Source organism: Cervus elaphus, chromosome 2 (genome assembly GCF_910594005.1).
Source record: "Cervus elaphus chromosome 2, mCerEla1.1, whole genome shotgun sequence".
Taxonomy (NCBI): Eukaryota; Metazoa; Chordata; class Mammalia; order Artiodactyla; family Cervidae; genus Cervus; species Cervus elaphus.
Window position 1 is genome coordinate 690,830 of NC_057816.1, and position 12,628 is coordinate 703,457.

General features: G+C 56.2%; 1 protein-coding gene across 4 annotated transcripts in view; it reads left to right on the forward strand.

The window, feature by feature from the left end:
- Positions 1-12,628, forward strand: part of AP2A2 (adaptor related protein complex 2 subunit alpha 2) — a 69,881-nt gene that overhangs the window by 32,269 nt on the left and 24,984 nt on the right. For all 4 annotated transcript variants that reach the window (XM_043922749.1, XM_043922750.1, XM_043922751.1 and 1 more), the window contains exons 2-4: positions 1,284-1,352; positions 9,247-9,389; positions 12,047-12,240. In XM_043922749.1, the coding sequence (XP_043778684.1) occupies positions 1,284-1,352; positions 9,247-9,389; positions 12,047-12,240 (406 nt within the window). The remainder of the gene's footprint in view (positions 1-1,283; positions 1,353-9,246; positions 9,390-12,046; positions 12,241-12,628) is intronic.

Consider the following 12,628-nt stretch of genomic DNA (forward strand, 5'->3'; position numbering starts at 1 on the left):
TTGGGTCCTGGGGCGCCTCTTCCACAGGGCCGGCCTTGGAGCTGGGAAGGAGAGTCAGTCCCCTTGGCCCGCCCCTCACTCCCAGAGCTGACCGCTGTGCTCGTGTTACAGACACCCAGCCTCTACTCACCCCCACCCCCACTGGGAGCATCGTCTCCCTGAGGGTGGAAGTGTTGTTTTGACCCGAGTCTGGGCACCTTGGGCAGGGCCCGGTGGGAGGGCGTGCCTCTCCGCCGGCCGGGCCTCGCTGGAGCAGAAGGGCTCGCAGGAGGGCTCTGTTATTTCGGAGCTGCGCAGCCCTGTTTGTCAGCAAGTTAGTGGTGAAAGAGCTGGTGCCGGGAGCGCCCGGGGGGCTGCCTCTCTGCGGGGTGGGATCAGTCCCACAGGGGCAGCGGTGGGAGCTGGGCGGTGGGCGCCGTGTCTTCAGGGCGTCTGTGAGCGCCCAGCCTGTCGGCGGTCCCGGGGCGGTTGCTGTGGAAACCTCTTCTCCCTCTGGGGTAGGGACTTCCTTGCCTGCCCCCAGAGGCCTTTGGTCGTAGCTGCACTCCTGCTTTGCAGAAGCAGTGGGATGTTACACAGAGGGAGCGCACGACTCAGCCTGCCTGTGTGATGAGCAGCCTCCTCTGTGCAGTGTTGCTGAGACGTGTGGCCCTGGGGGGCGGCGTCTGCCCCTCAGGCCTGTGTGCACAGCTCTCAGTGGACTGAGATGAGCACACAGGCCGACCGTGGCGAGGAGGGTGAGGGGCTCAGAGCAGGGTGTGGGGTGTGGCTGCCTGCAGTTAATGCGTCTTCCTTCCTTCTTTATGTAATAGACGGTTCCCAGACTTCACTGCTTACTATAGACGTGCACCTGTCAGATTTTGTGGGCCTGGAATTTCATAAAGAAAGAAAATGAGAAGCCTACAGTAATTAAAACGTGACACTTTAAAAAATGATCTCGAAGTAAAAGTCAGCTTTAGGAGCAGTCGCTTAGCCGAGCGTGGTTTATTACGGAGCATACTCAGCAGCGCTGTGAGAGCGCCCCGGTCCAGGACTGGTGAGAAGGCGAGCAGAGCTGACCGTGTGCTGCTGGGGGGCTCCCTCACGCGAGGGGCGTCCACGGACTCACTGGTCCTGGCGAGGGGCCGCACGCGGCTGGCTGGCCTCCCTGGAGGCCGGTGGCGTCTGCCCTTGGGCTCCTACGAGCCTGATTCTGCCTTTAGCTCTGATGTGCCACTGTTGTCAGGGAAGAGGTGTTTGTTTAGAAATCAGTTAAAGTGATGCCTTTGTGTTTTCTTTTTTAGGCAAAAGTAAAGAAGCAGAAATAAAGAGAATAAACAAAGAGCTGGCAAACATTAGATCCAAATTTAAAGGTAAGTGTTTAACCTTTGTCCACACACACAATATTCTTTTGTAAATTTTGCAAAAGGGACTTAATCTCTTAATCTCATCTTTATTTTTTTCATTTCAAATCAAAGTGAAGGCAGTACAGATGCTGTCCTGGCTCTGTTGATGTTTAAAGTAAAGCTGGTGGTTATTCCGGAGTTGTTTGATGGTGTATGTAGCGTTGATCCTGGATAGCGGGGCTCCTCCCCGGTCCAGCCTTTTCCTGGAGCTGGGGGAACACTGGCCTGGAGCAGTCCCCCTGACCCCGACTCTGCTCCACAGGGTGCAGGAGCCCCAGCCAGCTCCCTGCTCTGCCTGGGGGCCCCTTCCTGCCGGAGGCATCTTCAGCTGTGTCTGCGTAGTGAACACGCGACCTCTTTGCCGGCCAGCCTGAGGGGCGGGCGCTCCCTGAGCGGCCACATTTGGGAGAATCGTCAGGTGTAGATTTTCATTCTTGGGGCATAGAATGTCTCAAGGGACATTCTATGTCCCTTAGGACGTAGAATTTAAATTTTCAGTAAATTTTTACAAATTTGAGACCTGGTTCAAATCTCTGCACAGACGTTAGCCAGAGGAGTGGCTGAAATCACCTAGAAAAAGTGCGTAGAGGAGAGGGCGGGGTGAGCCCACGGAACAGAGGGGCCGCGGACGGCAGGGCTGCTGGGCGGTTGCTGCTGCGAGCGAGCGCGGGCATCCAGTGCGGTCAGGACGCAGGCCCTCGTGGGGCCAGGGCTGGTCCTCACGGACTCAGGGAGGTGTTCTGTCTTACTGTTGACCAGTCCAAGGTCCTCTGGGAGGCCTGAGAAAGTCTTGGAATTTTATGTGGAGTGGTTTGCTTATACAAATGTTTCTTGTGTGTGTGTGTGTGGGGGGGGGATGTCTATAACTTTCATTGCTTAAACTTTTAAAAAATTTAGACTTTTTTGTAGAACAGTTTTATTTATTTTTAAATTTTTATTGGAGTGTAGTTGCTTTACAATGTCTTTTTTTTTTTTTTTTTAATTGTTTTTGGCTGCTGCTGGGTCGTCGTTGCCTTGGCAGGCTTTTTCTGTTGACAGTTGCAGCAGCCTGGGGCCTTCTTTGGTAGAACACAGGCCCCAGGGTATGCCGGCTGCGGTGGTTGTGACGCGTGGGCCTGGTTGCTCTGCATCACGTGGACTCTTCCTGGACCAGGGATCGAACCCGCCTCCCCTGCACTGACAGGCAGATTCTTATCCTCTGTGCCATCAGGGAAGTCCGTGTCTGTTTCTGCTAGACAGCAAAGTGAATCAGCTCTGCGTGTACATATGTCCCCTTATTTTTGGGTTTCCTTTACATCAGCACAGGCCACTGAGGAGAGCCCCATGCTGTGCGGTAGGTTTGCATTACTTGTCTGTTTTACACATGAGTGCTGACTCACTTCAGAAGTGTTTGACTTTTTGTGACCTTGTGAACTGTAGCCCGCCAGGCTCCTCTGTCCGTGGGATTCTCCAGGCGTGAATACTGGAGTGGGCTGCCATGCTCTCCTCCAGGGGATCTTCCCGACCCAGGGACCCAACCCTCCTGCATTGGCATGTGGGTTCTTCACCACTAGCGCCATGTGGAGACCTCAGTGTGTGCATGTCAGTTGCAATCCCCCCAGTGTTCGTGTATAGCAGTTGTAGGTTCCCAGCAAGGTTGAGAGGGAGGTGCAGAGACCCCTCAGGCCCCCGCTGTCCCCACAGATGTCCCGGCGCGCGCCTTCTGTCACAGCCGCACGCGGAGCCGTTCCCTGTGGGGATGCCCTCCGCGTGTTTCCTCGCCCCCCCGCCCCCAGCCCCCGCTCCCGCTGGCCTTGGTGCTCTCTGCACGGCTCTCCTTTCTAGAAAGTCACAGCGCTGGGGTCGCAGCATGGCCTTTTCCCGTTTGCTCCTCTCACTCAGTTACATGCATGTAAGATTCCTTCGTGTCTCACTGTGGCCTGACAGCTCATTTCTTTTTAGATGACTCCTATTCCATTGTTCAGTGTACCACAGTTCGTTTATCCATTCACCTATTGAAGGACCTCTTGGTTGTTTCCAGGTGTGGGTAGTTATGAATAAAGCTGCTATAAACATCAGTGTGCAGGTTTTACTCTGGTTGTGTTTTCAAGGAGCGTGACTGCTGATCACGTGGTGAGAGAGTGTGCACGTTTGTGAGAAGCCACCCAGCTGTCTCCACAGGGGCTGCGCGTTTGCATCCCACTTGTGAACTGCAGCCGCCAGGCCTCCCCGTCCTTCCCCATCTCCCGGAGCTCGCTCAAACCCCTGTCTGTCAAGTCAGTGATGCCATCCAACCATCTCATCCTCTGTCGTCCCCTTCTCCTCCTGCCTTCAGTCTTGCCCAGCATCAGGATCTTTTCCAATGAGTCAGTTCTTTGCATCAGGTGGCCAAAGTATGGCGCTTCAGCATCAACATCAGTCCTTCCAATGAATATTCAGGACTGATCTCCTGTAGGATGGACTGGTTGGATCTCCTTGCAGTCCAAGGGACTCTTAAGAGTCTTCTCCAACACCACAATTTGAAAACATCAGTTCTTCTGCTCCTTGGCCTTCTTTGTAGTCCAACTCTCACATTCGTAAATGACTGCTGGAAAAACCATAGCTTTGACTAGACGGACCTTTGTCTGCGAAGTTATGTTTCTGCTTTTTAATACACTGTCTAGGTTTGTCATAGCTTTCCTTCCAAACAAGTGTCTTTTCATTTCATGGCCGCAGTCACCATCTGCAGTGATTTTGGAGTCTCAGAAAATAAAGTCTGTCACTTTTTATTTTTTCCCACATCTGTTTGCCATGGAGTGATGGACCAGATGCCATGATCTTAGTTTTTTTTTATGTTGAGTGTCAAGTCAGCTTTCTCACTCTCCTCTTTCACCCTCATCAAGAGGCTCTTTAGTTCCTCTTCACTTTCTGCCATTAGAGTATCATCTGTGTATCGTAGGTTGTTGATATCTCCCAGAAATCTTAATTCTAGCTTGTGAGTCATCCATCCCAGCATTTCATATGATGTACTCTGCATATAAGTTAAATAAGCAGAGTGACAATATATAGCGCTGTTGTACTCCTTTCCCAATTTTGAACCAGTCCATTGTTCCATGTCTGGTTCTAACTGTTGCTTCTTGTCCTGCATACAGGTTTCTCTGGAGACAGGTAAGGTAGTCTGGTATTCTGGTCTTTTTAAGAATTTTCCACAATTTGTTGTGATCCACACAGTCAAAGGCTTTAGTGTGGTCATTGAAGCAGAAGTAGATGTTTTTCTGAAATTCCCTTGCTTTTTCTATGATCCAGTGGATGTTGGCAATTTGATCTCTGGTTCCTCTGCCTTTTCTAAGTCCAGCTTGTACATCTGGAAGTTCTCAGTTCACGTACTGCTGAAGCCTAGCTTGAAGGATTTTGAACATAACCTTACTAGCATGGAAAATGAGCACGATTGTGTGGTAGTGTGAATATTCTTCAGCATTGCCTTTCTTTGGGATTGGAGTGAAAACTGACCTTTCCCAGTCCTGTGGCCACTGCTGAGTTTTCCAGATTTGCTGACATACTGAGTACAGCACTTTAACAGCATCATCTTTTAGGATTTGAAATAGTTCAGTTGGAATTCCATCACCTCTGCTAGCTTTGTTCCTAGTAACGCTTCCTAATAAGGCCCACTTGACTTCACACTCTAGGATGTCTGGTTGTAGGTGAGTGACCGCGCCACCACGGTTTTCTGGGTTGTTAAGACCGTCTCCCGTCTAGCTCTGTGTATCTTTGCCGCCTCTCCTTAATCTCTTCTGCTTCTGTTTGGTCCTTGCCATTTCTGTCCTTTATCGAGCTCGTCCTTGCATGGAATGTTCCCTTAGTATCTCTGATATTCTTGAAAAGGTCTCTAGTCTTTCCCATTCTTCAAAGTCTTGGAGGGTGGTTATCAGTCAGAATGATTTTTGTCCCCAGGGCCAGAGGCTGGTCCAGCTGGGTTTAGCGAGCTACTGCCACCTACTGAGTGGAGGCCAGGGAGGCCACCAGACACCCCAGAACCGTCTGCCTGAGGAGGCCCAGTGCCGAGGTTGAGCAGCTGGGCTCTAGGAGGAAGTCAGCCCAGAGCTCACCAACAAGAGGCCTCTTTCCACTTCAAGCTGAGCCCTGAGATGCGTGCCCTGAGGCGGGAGTGACCTGGGAGCCAGCCGCCCTGTCCCAGTCCTCTGGAGGAAGAGGTGACCGTCGCAGGTGGAGCCATGCAGTAGGCGTCACCTACCATCTGCAGTTGACTTTTCAAGGGTGTCGTCTCAGCACCGTCACAGAGGAGCCCGAGGGTGCGGCCGGGGCCAGAGGCGTGACGGCAGCGGGCTCGCAGGGGCCTCTGAGATGAGACTCCGAGGGCGGCAGAGCTGGGCCACTGCTTGTGAAGCAGTGAGACAAATGTGGAAGCTTCAGTGGGGGCCTTAGACAGTATTAAAGGGTACATAGCAGGTTTTGAAATAAGACCAAATGGAAATTCTAGGAGCAAAACATGAGTGACTAAAATAAAGAGCTCACATGGATATAACAACACACTTATTGAAGAGAGACGGTGTCCTGGAAGGTGGGTGAGGAGGCAGCCTGTCCTGAGTGTGACGAAGAGTGGGTGAGAGACGGGGGTGGGGGACGAAATTTGGAAGGGTTGGCTGGCCTCCTGGGAGGAGAGAGAGCTGGTGTGACAGACAGCGTGTGCAGATTCGTGAAGCTCACTGAACCTCAGACGCAGAGGCCGCAGTTACAGTAAATAATGAACTCTACATCCAGAGACACCGATGTGAGAATGCTGAGCCTGCGACAGGAAATGTTTGAAGTTGCCAGAGGGGGTGGGAGATGGGCCCTCCTCCCAGGAGCCGTACGGCCCGGCTCGTCGGAGGACCAAGGAGCAGCGGGGCGGGGGCTGCTATCAGCGCGCTGGAAGGGGCGGCCCCCAGCAGTCTGCATCTAGCTGCTGGCTCCATGAGAACGAAGCTAAAAGAGGCTTTTCCAGACAAAAACGGAGAGTTTCCACCAGGAAGCTTGTGCTAATGGAAAGTAAGTGACCTGCTTCAGGGCAGAAGCAGACAGTCCGGGAGGCCGACAGAGGAGGACCGTGGTGGGCATGTGGGCGGCGCATGGGCCGCTGGGGGTGTTAGATGTGCACAGGGCGTGGCGTCCTTGGCGACAGACAGCTGGAGGTGGGAGGCATGGACAGGGCCTGGCACCAGGGCAGCGTCCGTGTGAGACCTGGTCCACGACGGGACCGGCGGCCACAGCCTCGTGTGCAGCTTCCCTGTCGAAGCCTGAAGGCTGCCTCTGGTCTCTGCCGGGCAGCCCTGGACCCCTTGTGGGCAGGTGGCTCCCCTGCCCTGGCTGCCTGGCTGGCCTGGGAACTCGAGAGAGGGGGTCAGGCTGCTTGTGGACACTGGTGGGCCTGCCCTGGGTCCTGGGGCCTCTGGAGATGGCCGCTGTGCTGTCCTGCCGGGGGTCAGGTGTGTCGTCTTGGTGCTGGGCTTCGGGGGACGTGTTCACGTGTGCATTCACTGCTGGGTGCTCACTTGTCCCAGGTGCTGGGGTAGAAAGACGAATGAAAGGAGTTTCTGTAAGGAATGTATGTTTTACAGGTGTAAAGAGACTTGGAAAAAACATCTGTTTTCATTGAGGGAGCGTGAGTGTGTGCATCGTGGGCTCATTCATCCGTCCTCCTGCTTGGGGGCCTTCGCGGCTTCAACACGTGCCATCCTTTTGCCTGTGTGCTTTCGTCTTTCGCTCTTTTCTTTTTTTTCTGGGAGATTCTGACAAAATTTTTTAAAAATTGCCTTTCTGAGATATAACTTAATCAGTCGAGTGTGCATTGTGGGTTTTAGCAAATGCAAGTATTCGTGCAGCCACCCCCACAGCCAAGGTGGAGAGCGTCCCCTGGGAATGTCCCCTTGTGTCTCTGGCACCTCGGCCCTCCCCGCCTGGCAGCGCGGACCTGCCCTCGGTCAGTGCAGTCCTGCTGCTCTTCCTGCAGCGGAGGCCCCCGTGTCTGCTCACTGACTTCGTGTGTGCCTTCGCGGTCTGCCCGTGTCTTGGCAGGCTGAGTGTGGTGCTGGCTCCCCGTGGGCGTGGTGTAGAGCTGCTGTGAGTCCTGCGTGCGGGGCTGGTGTAGACGCGTGGTGTCCTTCCCTTCAGGAAGGTGCCTGAGGGTGGAGCCGCTGGCTCGCGTGATGGCTGCGTGTTTGACCTTCTAAGAACCTGTCCCGCGTTTTCTGGAGCTGCTGCCCCGTTTTGTGCCCACTCGGCCGAGTGTGAGTTCCCGGCTCCTCCGTGTCCTTGCCAGCACGTGGTATGACTAACAGTTAAGCCTTGGTTCTCCCGGTGGGTGTGCAGTGGTCCCACGTGGCTGTAACAGTGGAGTGCAGTTGGGCCTGTGGGGTCCTGGGAGGAAGCGCTGGTGCCACAGTCCTGCAGCAGCTCGCAGCCCGGGCCATGCAGACTGGCTCAGGGGGACCACGGGGCTCCCTCTTCGTCCACGCTCGGCATGTTGCTGTTCCCCCTCTCTGAATGTAGGCAGGCACTCACTGGGGGTTAGGGCTGGTGCTGAACGTGTCTCTGTGAGAGAGGGGTGAAAGAGGACCCCAGGTGGACGTCCTGCAGGAGGATGCGGTCACCGGGGCTCGGACGCCGTTCCCTGGAGACACTGGTTCTTGCCCTGTGTTGTGGCAGCACCAGGGCCAAGACTCCTGACCGTTCTGGCACCGTGACCCTGCCCTTCCTGCGAGCTCTGCCTCTAGTGCGTCTGCGAGTCTCTGCGTCCCTCACGTGGCCTGGCGCTGTGGGGGCCGGAGCTGCTCTCCAGGGGTGAGAGGGGGGGCAGCACTTCTGGCTGCTCATCAGAGGAGGCTTCCAGAGGTGATGGAGAGCAGTCTTGTCCTTGAGGGGCGGCCAGGTTGGGGGGTAAGGCGGGGTTGCCTGGGCCCTGTGCCCTCACCTCAGATGCTCTCCTGTGGAGACGGGGCGGGGGTCCCGTCGGGAAGCAGTGAGCCGGCTCCTCCGGTGCAGGTCACAGTGGGAGGAGCAGGAACAGGCCTGCTCTGACTTGATGTTGTTTGATTGTTAAGTAGAATGCCAGTTTGCTGCTGAGAAGGACGGGGGTTTCAGAGCTCCCCGAGTAAGGTGTCCAGCTGGCTGGCTGACTTGTGATCCACTGTCAGCTCAGGCGCCTTGGGGGGTCTTTCTTCTCAGTGCCCTTTGAGTTCGGCCAGGGCTTGTCCCGGGACGCAGGGGACTCGCCCTCGCAGAGAGGGCCGTGGCTGCTCTCACATTCCCGGCTCCCATGTCCTGCTTGGCCCTCGACCCTGCGGTCAGGGTCAGTGCAGCGCCTCACTCGAGGTGGCCGTGCTTCCTGCTGTCACCTCTGCAGGCTGCATGGGGATGCAGCGCACGTCTCGGGTGAAAGGAGAACCTCTGCTTTTAAAGCGGCACTGTCTGTGCTGACAGCGACCTGTCATGAACCTGCCTTTCCATGTCTCCTGGGAGAGGCCGAGTCTCGCTGCCATCAGGGTGGGGAAGAAGCCCTTCTGGTGGTTTTGTGTGACTTCGGGTGGGTGATTTCTCCTAAGGCTGGGTGAAGCGAGAGGTTATTCAGAGTGTGTTCTCCTGCCTAAATGAATAAACATATCTGAAAGGTTAGGCTGCCGGAAGTCAGGGTGGCGCTGGCGGGGCTGATGCCCTGGCTGTGCTGGGGGGCTGTGTTCTTGCTGCCTGCCTGGGGGGCTGGCTTGGGGTCTGCGAGGGACCCAGATGCGTGGCTCTCCTGTGCCGACCAGCTCAGCAGCGCTGGGCATGAGCCTCACAGTGCGGCGGCCTGGCCGGCTTCCTGGAGGTGGGCCCGGGCATCCTATTCCTGCGCCGCCCCTTCCCGCAGGCGACAAAGCCCTGGACGGCTACAGCAAGAAGAAATACGTGTGCAAGCTGCTGTTCATCTTCCTGCTGGGCCACGACATCGACTTTGGGCACATGGAGGCTGTGAACCTGCTCAGCTCCAACAGATACACCGAGAAGCAGATTGTGAGTGCGAGGCAGGGCGCTGCTTCTCACCGGGGCCCCTGGCGCTTTGCTCTTGCTCTGCCCCTCCATCTGTCTGGGGATTTCCCTGCTTTCGGTGGGGGTTGACGGGAGGGCGCCCTTTCCCGGGGGCCCACCTCAGAGGGTGGGCGGGCCCTCACCCCTGCCTGCGCAGCACAGCCCCTCCCACCACCCCATTCCTGACCCGGCACCGCGTGCGAGTGCTTTAAGGCAGGAGGGCAGGTGTCCGCGCCTCCCCCTGGCGCCAGGGCCTTCCGAGGTGAGTGCAGGTGTCTAGGCCCTGAGGGCCCCCAGGCCTCCTACCTCTGGCCCTGTATCCCCTTGGAGTAACAGTATTTGTGTTTTTTCAGGTGTTACAGAGGAATATTTTCCTCTTATTTGTTCAAAAAACTTAACTTACAGAAAGTGAAAAAATACCCTCGATGCCCCAGGAATTTTGTTAAGTATCAGTGTTTACTCACCAAGAAATGAGCTTCCCAAGTGCTAGTGGTAAAGAGTGGGCACTAGTGGTAAAGCTTCTGCCTACCAGTGCAGGAGATGTGGGCTCGATCCCTGGGTTGGGAAGATCCTCTGGAGTAGGAAATGGCAACCAGTTCTAGTATTCTTGCCTGGGAAATCCCATGGACACGGAGCCTGGCGGTCTGCTGTCTGTGGGGCTGCTGAATCAAACACGACTGAGCAACTAAGCGCATGTGCGGGTGCACACACACAGACACACACACACTCACACACAGACACACTCACACACACATATACACTCACACACCCTCACAGACACACACACACACCCTCACACACACACACACACCCCCACACACACACCCTCACACACACACCCTCACACACACACACACACACCCCCACACACACCCTCACAGACACACACACAGTCACACAGACACACTCACACACCCTCACAGACACACTCACACACCCTCACAGACACACACACACACCCTCACACACACACACACCCCCACACACACACCCTCACAGACACACACACACTCACACACACATATACACTCACACACCCTCACAGACACACACACACACCCTCACACACACACACACACCCCCACACACACACCCTCACAGACACACACACAGTCACACACAGACACACATACACAGACACACTCACACACACACACCTGCACACACACACACCCTCACACACACAGATACCCACAGACACCCACACACACAGACACACACACACCCTCAGACACACACCGACACACACCCACACACACACCCACAGACACACACACACTCACACACCCCCACACTCACACTCACACACACATATGCACTCACACACCCACCCACCCACCCACACATACACATACCCTCACAGACATACACACACACACTCACACACAGACACACACCCCCTCACAGACACACACACACTCACACACACACACACCCTCACACACATACACACACACACAGAGACACACAGACACCCACACTCACACACACCCACACTCACACACACCCACAGACACACACCCACACACACTCACACACACACCCACATCTGCACACACACACACACACCCTCACACACACAGACACACATAGATACCCACAGACACACACACTCACATACACACCCACACACACCCCCCCACACCTGCACACACCCACACCCACAGACACACACACACACACACGCACTCACACACACACACCCTCACAGACACCCACACTCACACCCACACACACACACTCACAGAATCCTACAGACACACACACACCCACAGACACACACTCCTGCACACACACACACACTCACAGACACACACACACACTCCTGCACACACACACACACACACACCCTCACACACACTCCCACCAATAAATTACTGAGTGCCTTCCATAGTCCCAGCAGTGTGCTGGGGGCTGTAGGGACACTGACCGTAGCAGGGGTGGACTCTGCTCTCCTCCAGGGGTGAGGCCATCAGACAGCCTCCTGCAGAGAGCGGAGCTGTGGCCAGTGGGAACTGAGGCGGGTGGAGTCCTCTGGACTCTGAGCAGTGGGCAGCTAGTAGGCAGGGCTCTGGGGGGAGGAGGACCTGAGCTGAGGCTGAGGACAAGAGGTGCGTGGGGGCAGTGGGGACAGACAGGGCACCCATGCGGTAGGCCCATGTGTGGGAGGGCAGGGTGGCCAGAACCCAGAGCGGGAGGCGAGCTCTTCCTGAGACTGACGGGGCTGAGAGGCTGCTGTCCCTGTGTGGGGAGGGTGTGGACTGTGGGAATGGCAGGAGGCTGGGGTTTGGCCCGGTGGTGAGCGGACACTGGGGCTCTGAGACAGCTGAGAGAGGGAAAGTGGTCTGCAGTGTTCCCATCACAGCTGAGGCAGGTCCTTCCATCCTGTTCAGGTCCCCGTGGACGAGTGACTGGGGTGGGGGTGGGGCTCCAAGGTGTCTGATGCCCGTGGGGACGGTGCCTCTCAGGTTTGTCCTGCAGAACTGTCCGAGGGGGGGATCTGGGGACGAGACTTGTGTTCTCGGGAGAAGGCAGGTGGGTCCTCTGTGGCCTGATCGCAGCAGTGCGCTGAGCAGACTGGGGTGGGGCTGGGGGCCAGCCGAGTGTGTCCAGCGGTGGTCTCTTTCCTCTCTGGAACCCAGGGCTATCTCTTCATCTCCGTGCTGGTGAACTCCAACAGTGAGCTCATCCGCCTGATCAACAACGCCATCAAGAACGACCTGGCCAGCCGCAACCCCACCTTCATGGGCCTGGCCCTGCACTGCATTGCCAACGTGGGCAGCCGGGAGATGGCCGAGGCGTTTGCGGGGGAGATTCCCAAAATCCTTGTTGCCGGGTATGTGTCTGGTGGCCTGCTGAGGGCACAGTCACCTCCTGCGTGCGTAAGTCAAGTGTGTGAGTCCTGAAGGCTCCATGGGCCTCTTGGCCTCTTAGCCTCCCGTCACAGCCGTGGGTGGAGGTGGGTCGGGATTGCAGGCTTTGTCGTCAGGAGGTCCATATGGGCCTCTGTCCTTGGGGCCCAGAGCCTCACTCTGCCTCCTCTTGGTCCCCACGGGCTGAGGCGGGCCCAAGCTTGATTGCGTGAAGAGCCCGAAGCAGCCTTTTCCTGTGTGTTCCTCCAGCCTCCTCACGGGTGCGCCTCTGTTCCCCGGGGGTCCCGGGGTGTTGTCCGTGGGCTCCGTTCCCCGGGGGCCCTGGGGTGTTGTCTGTGGGCTCCGTCCCCT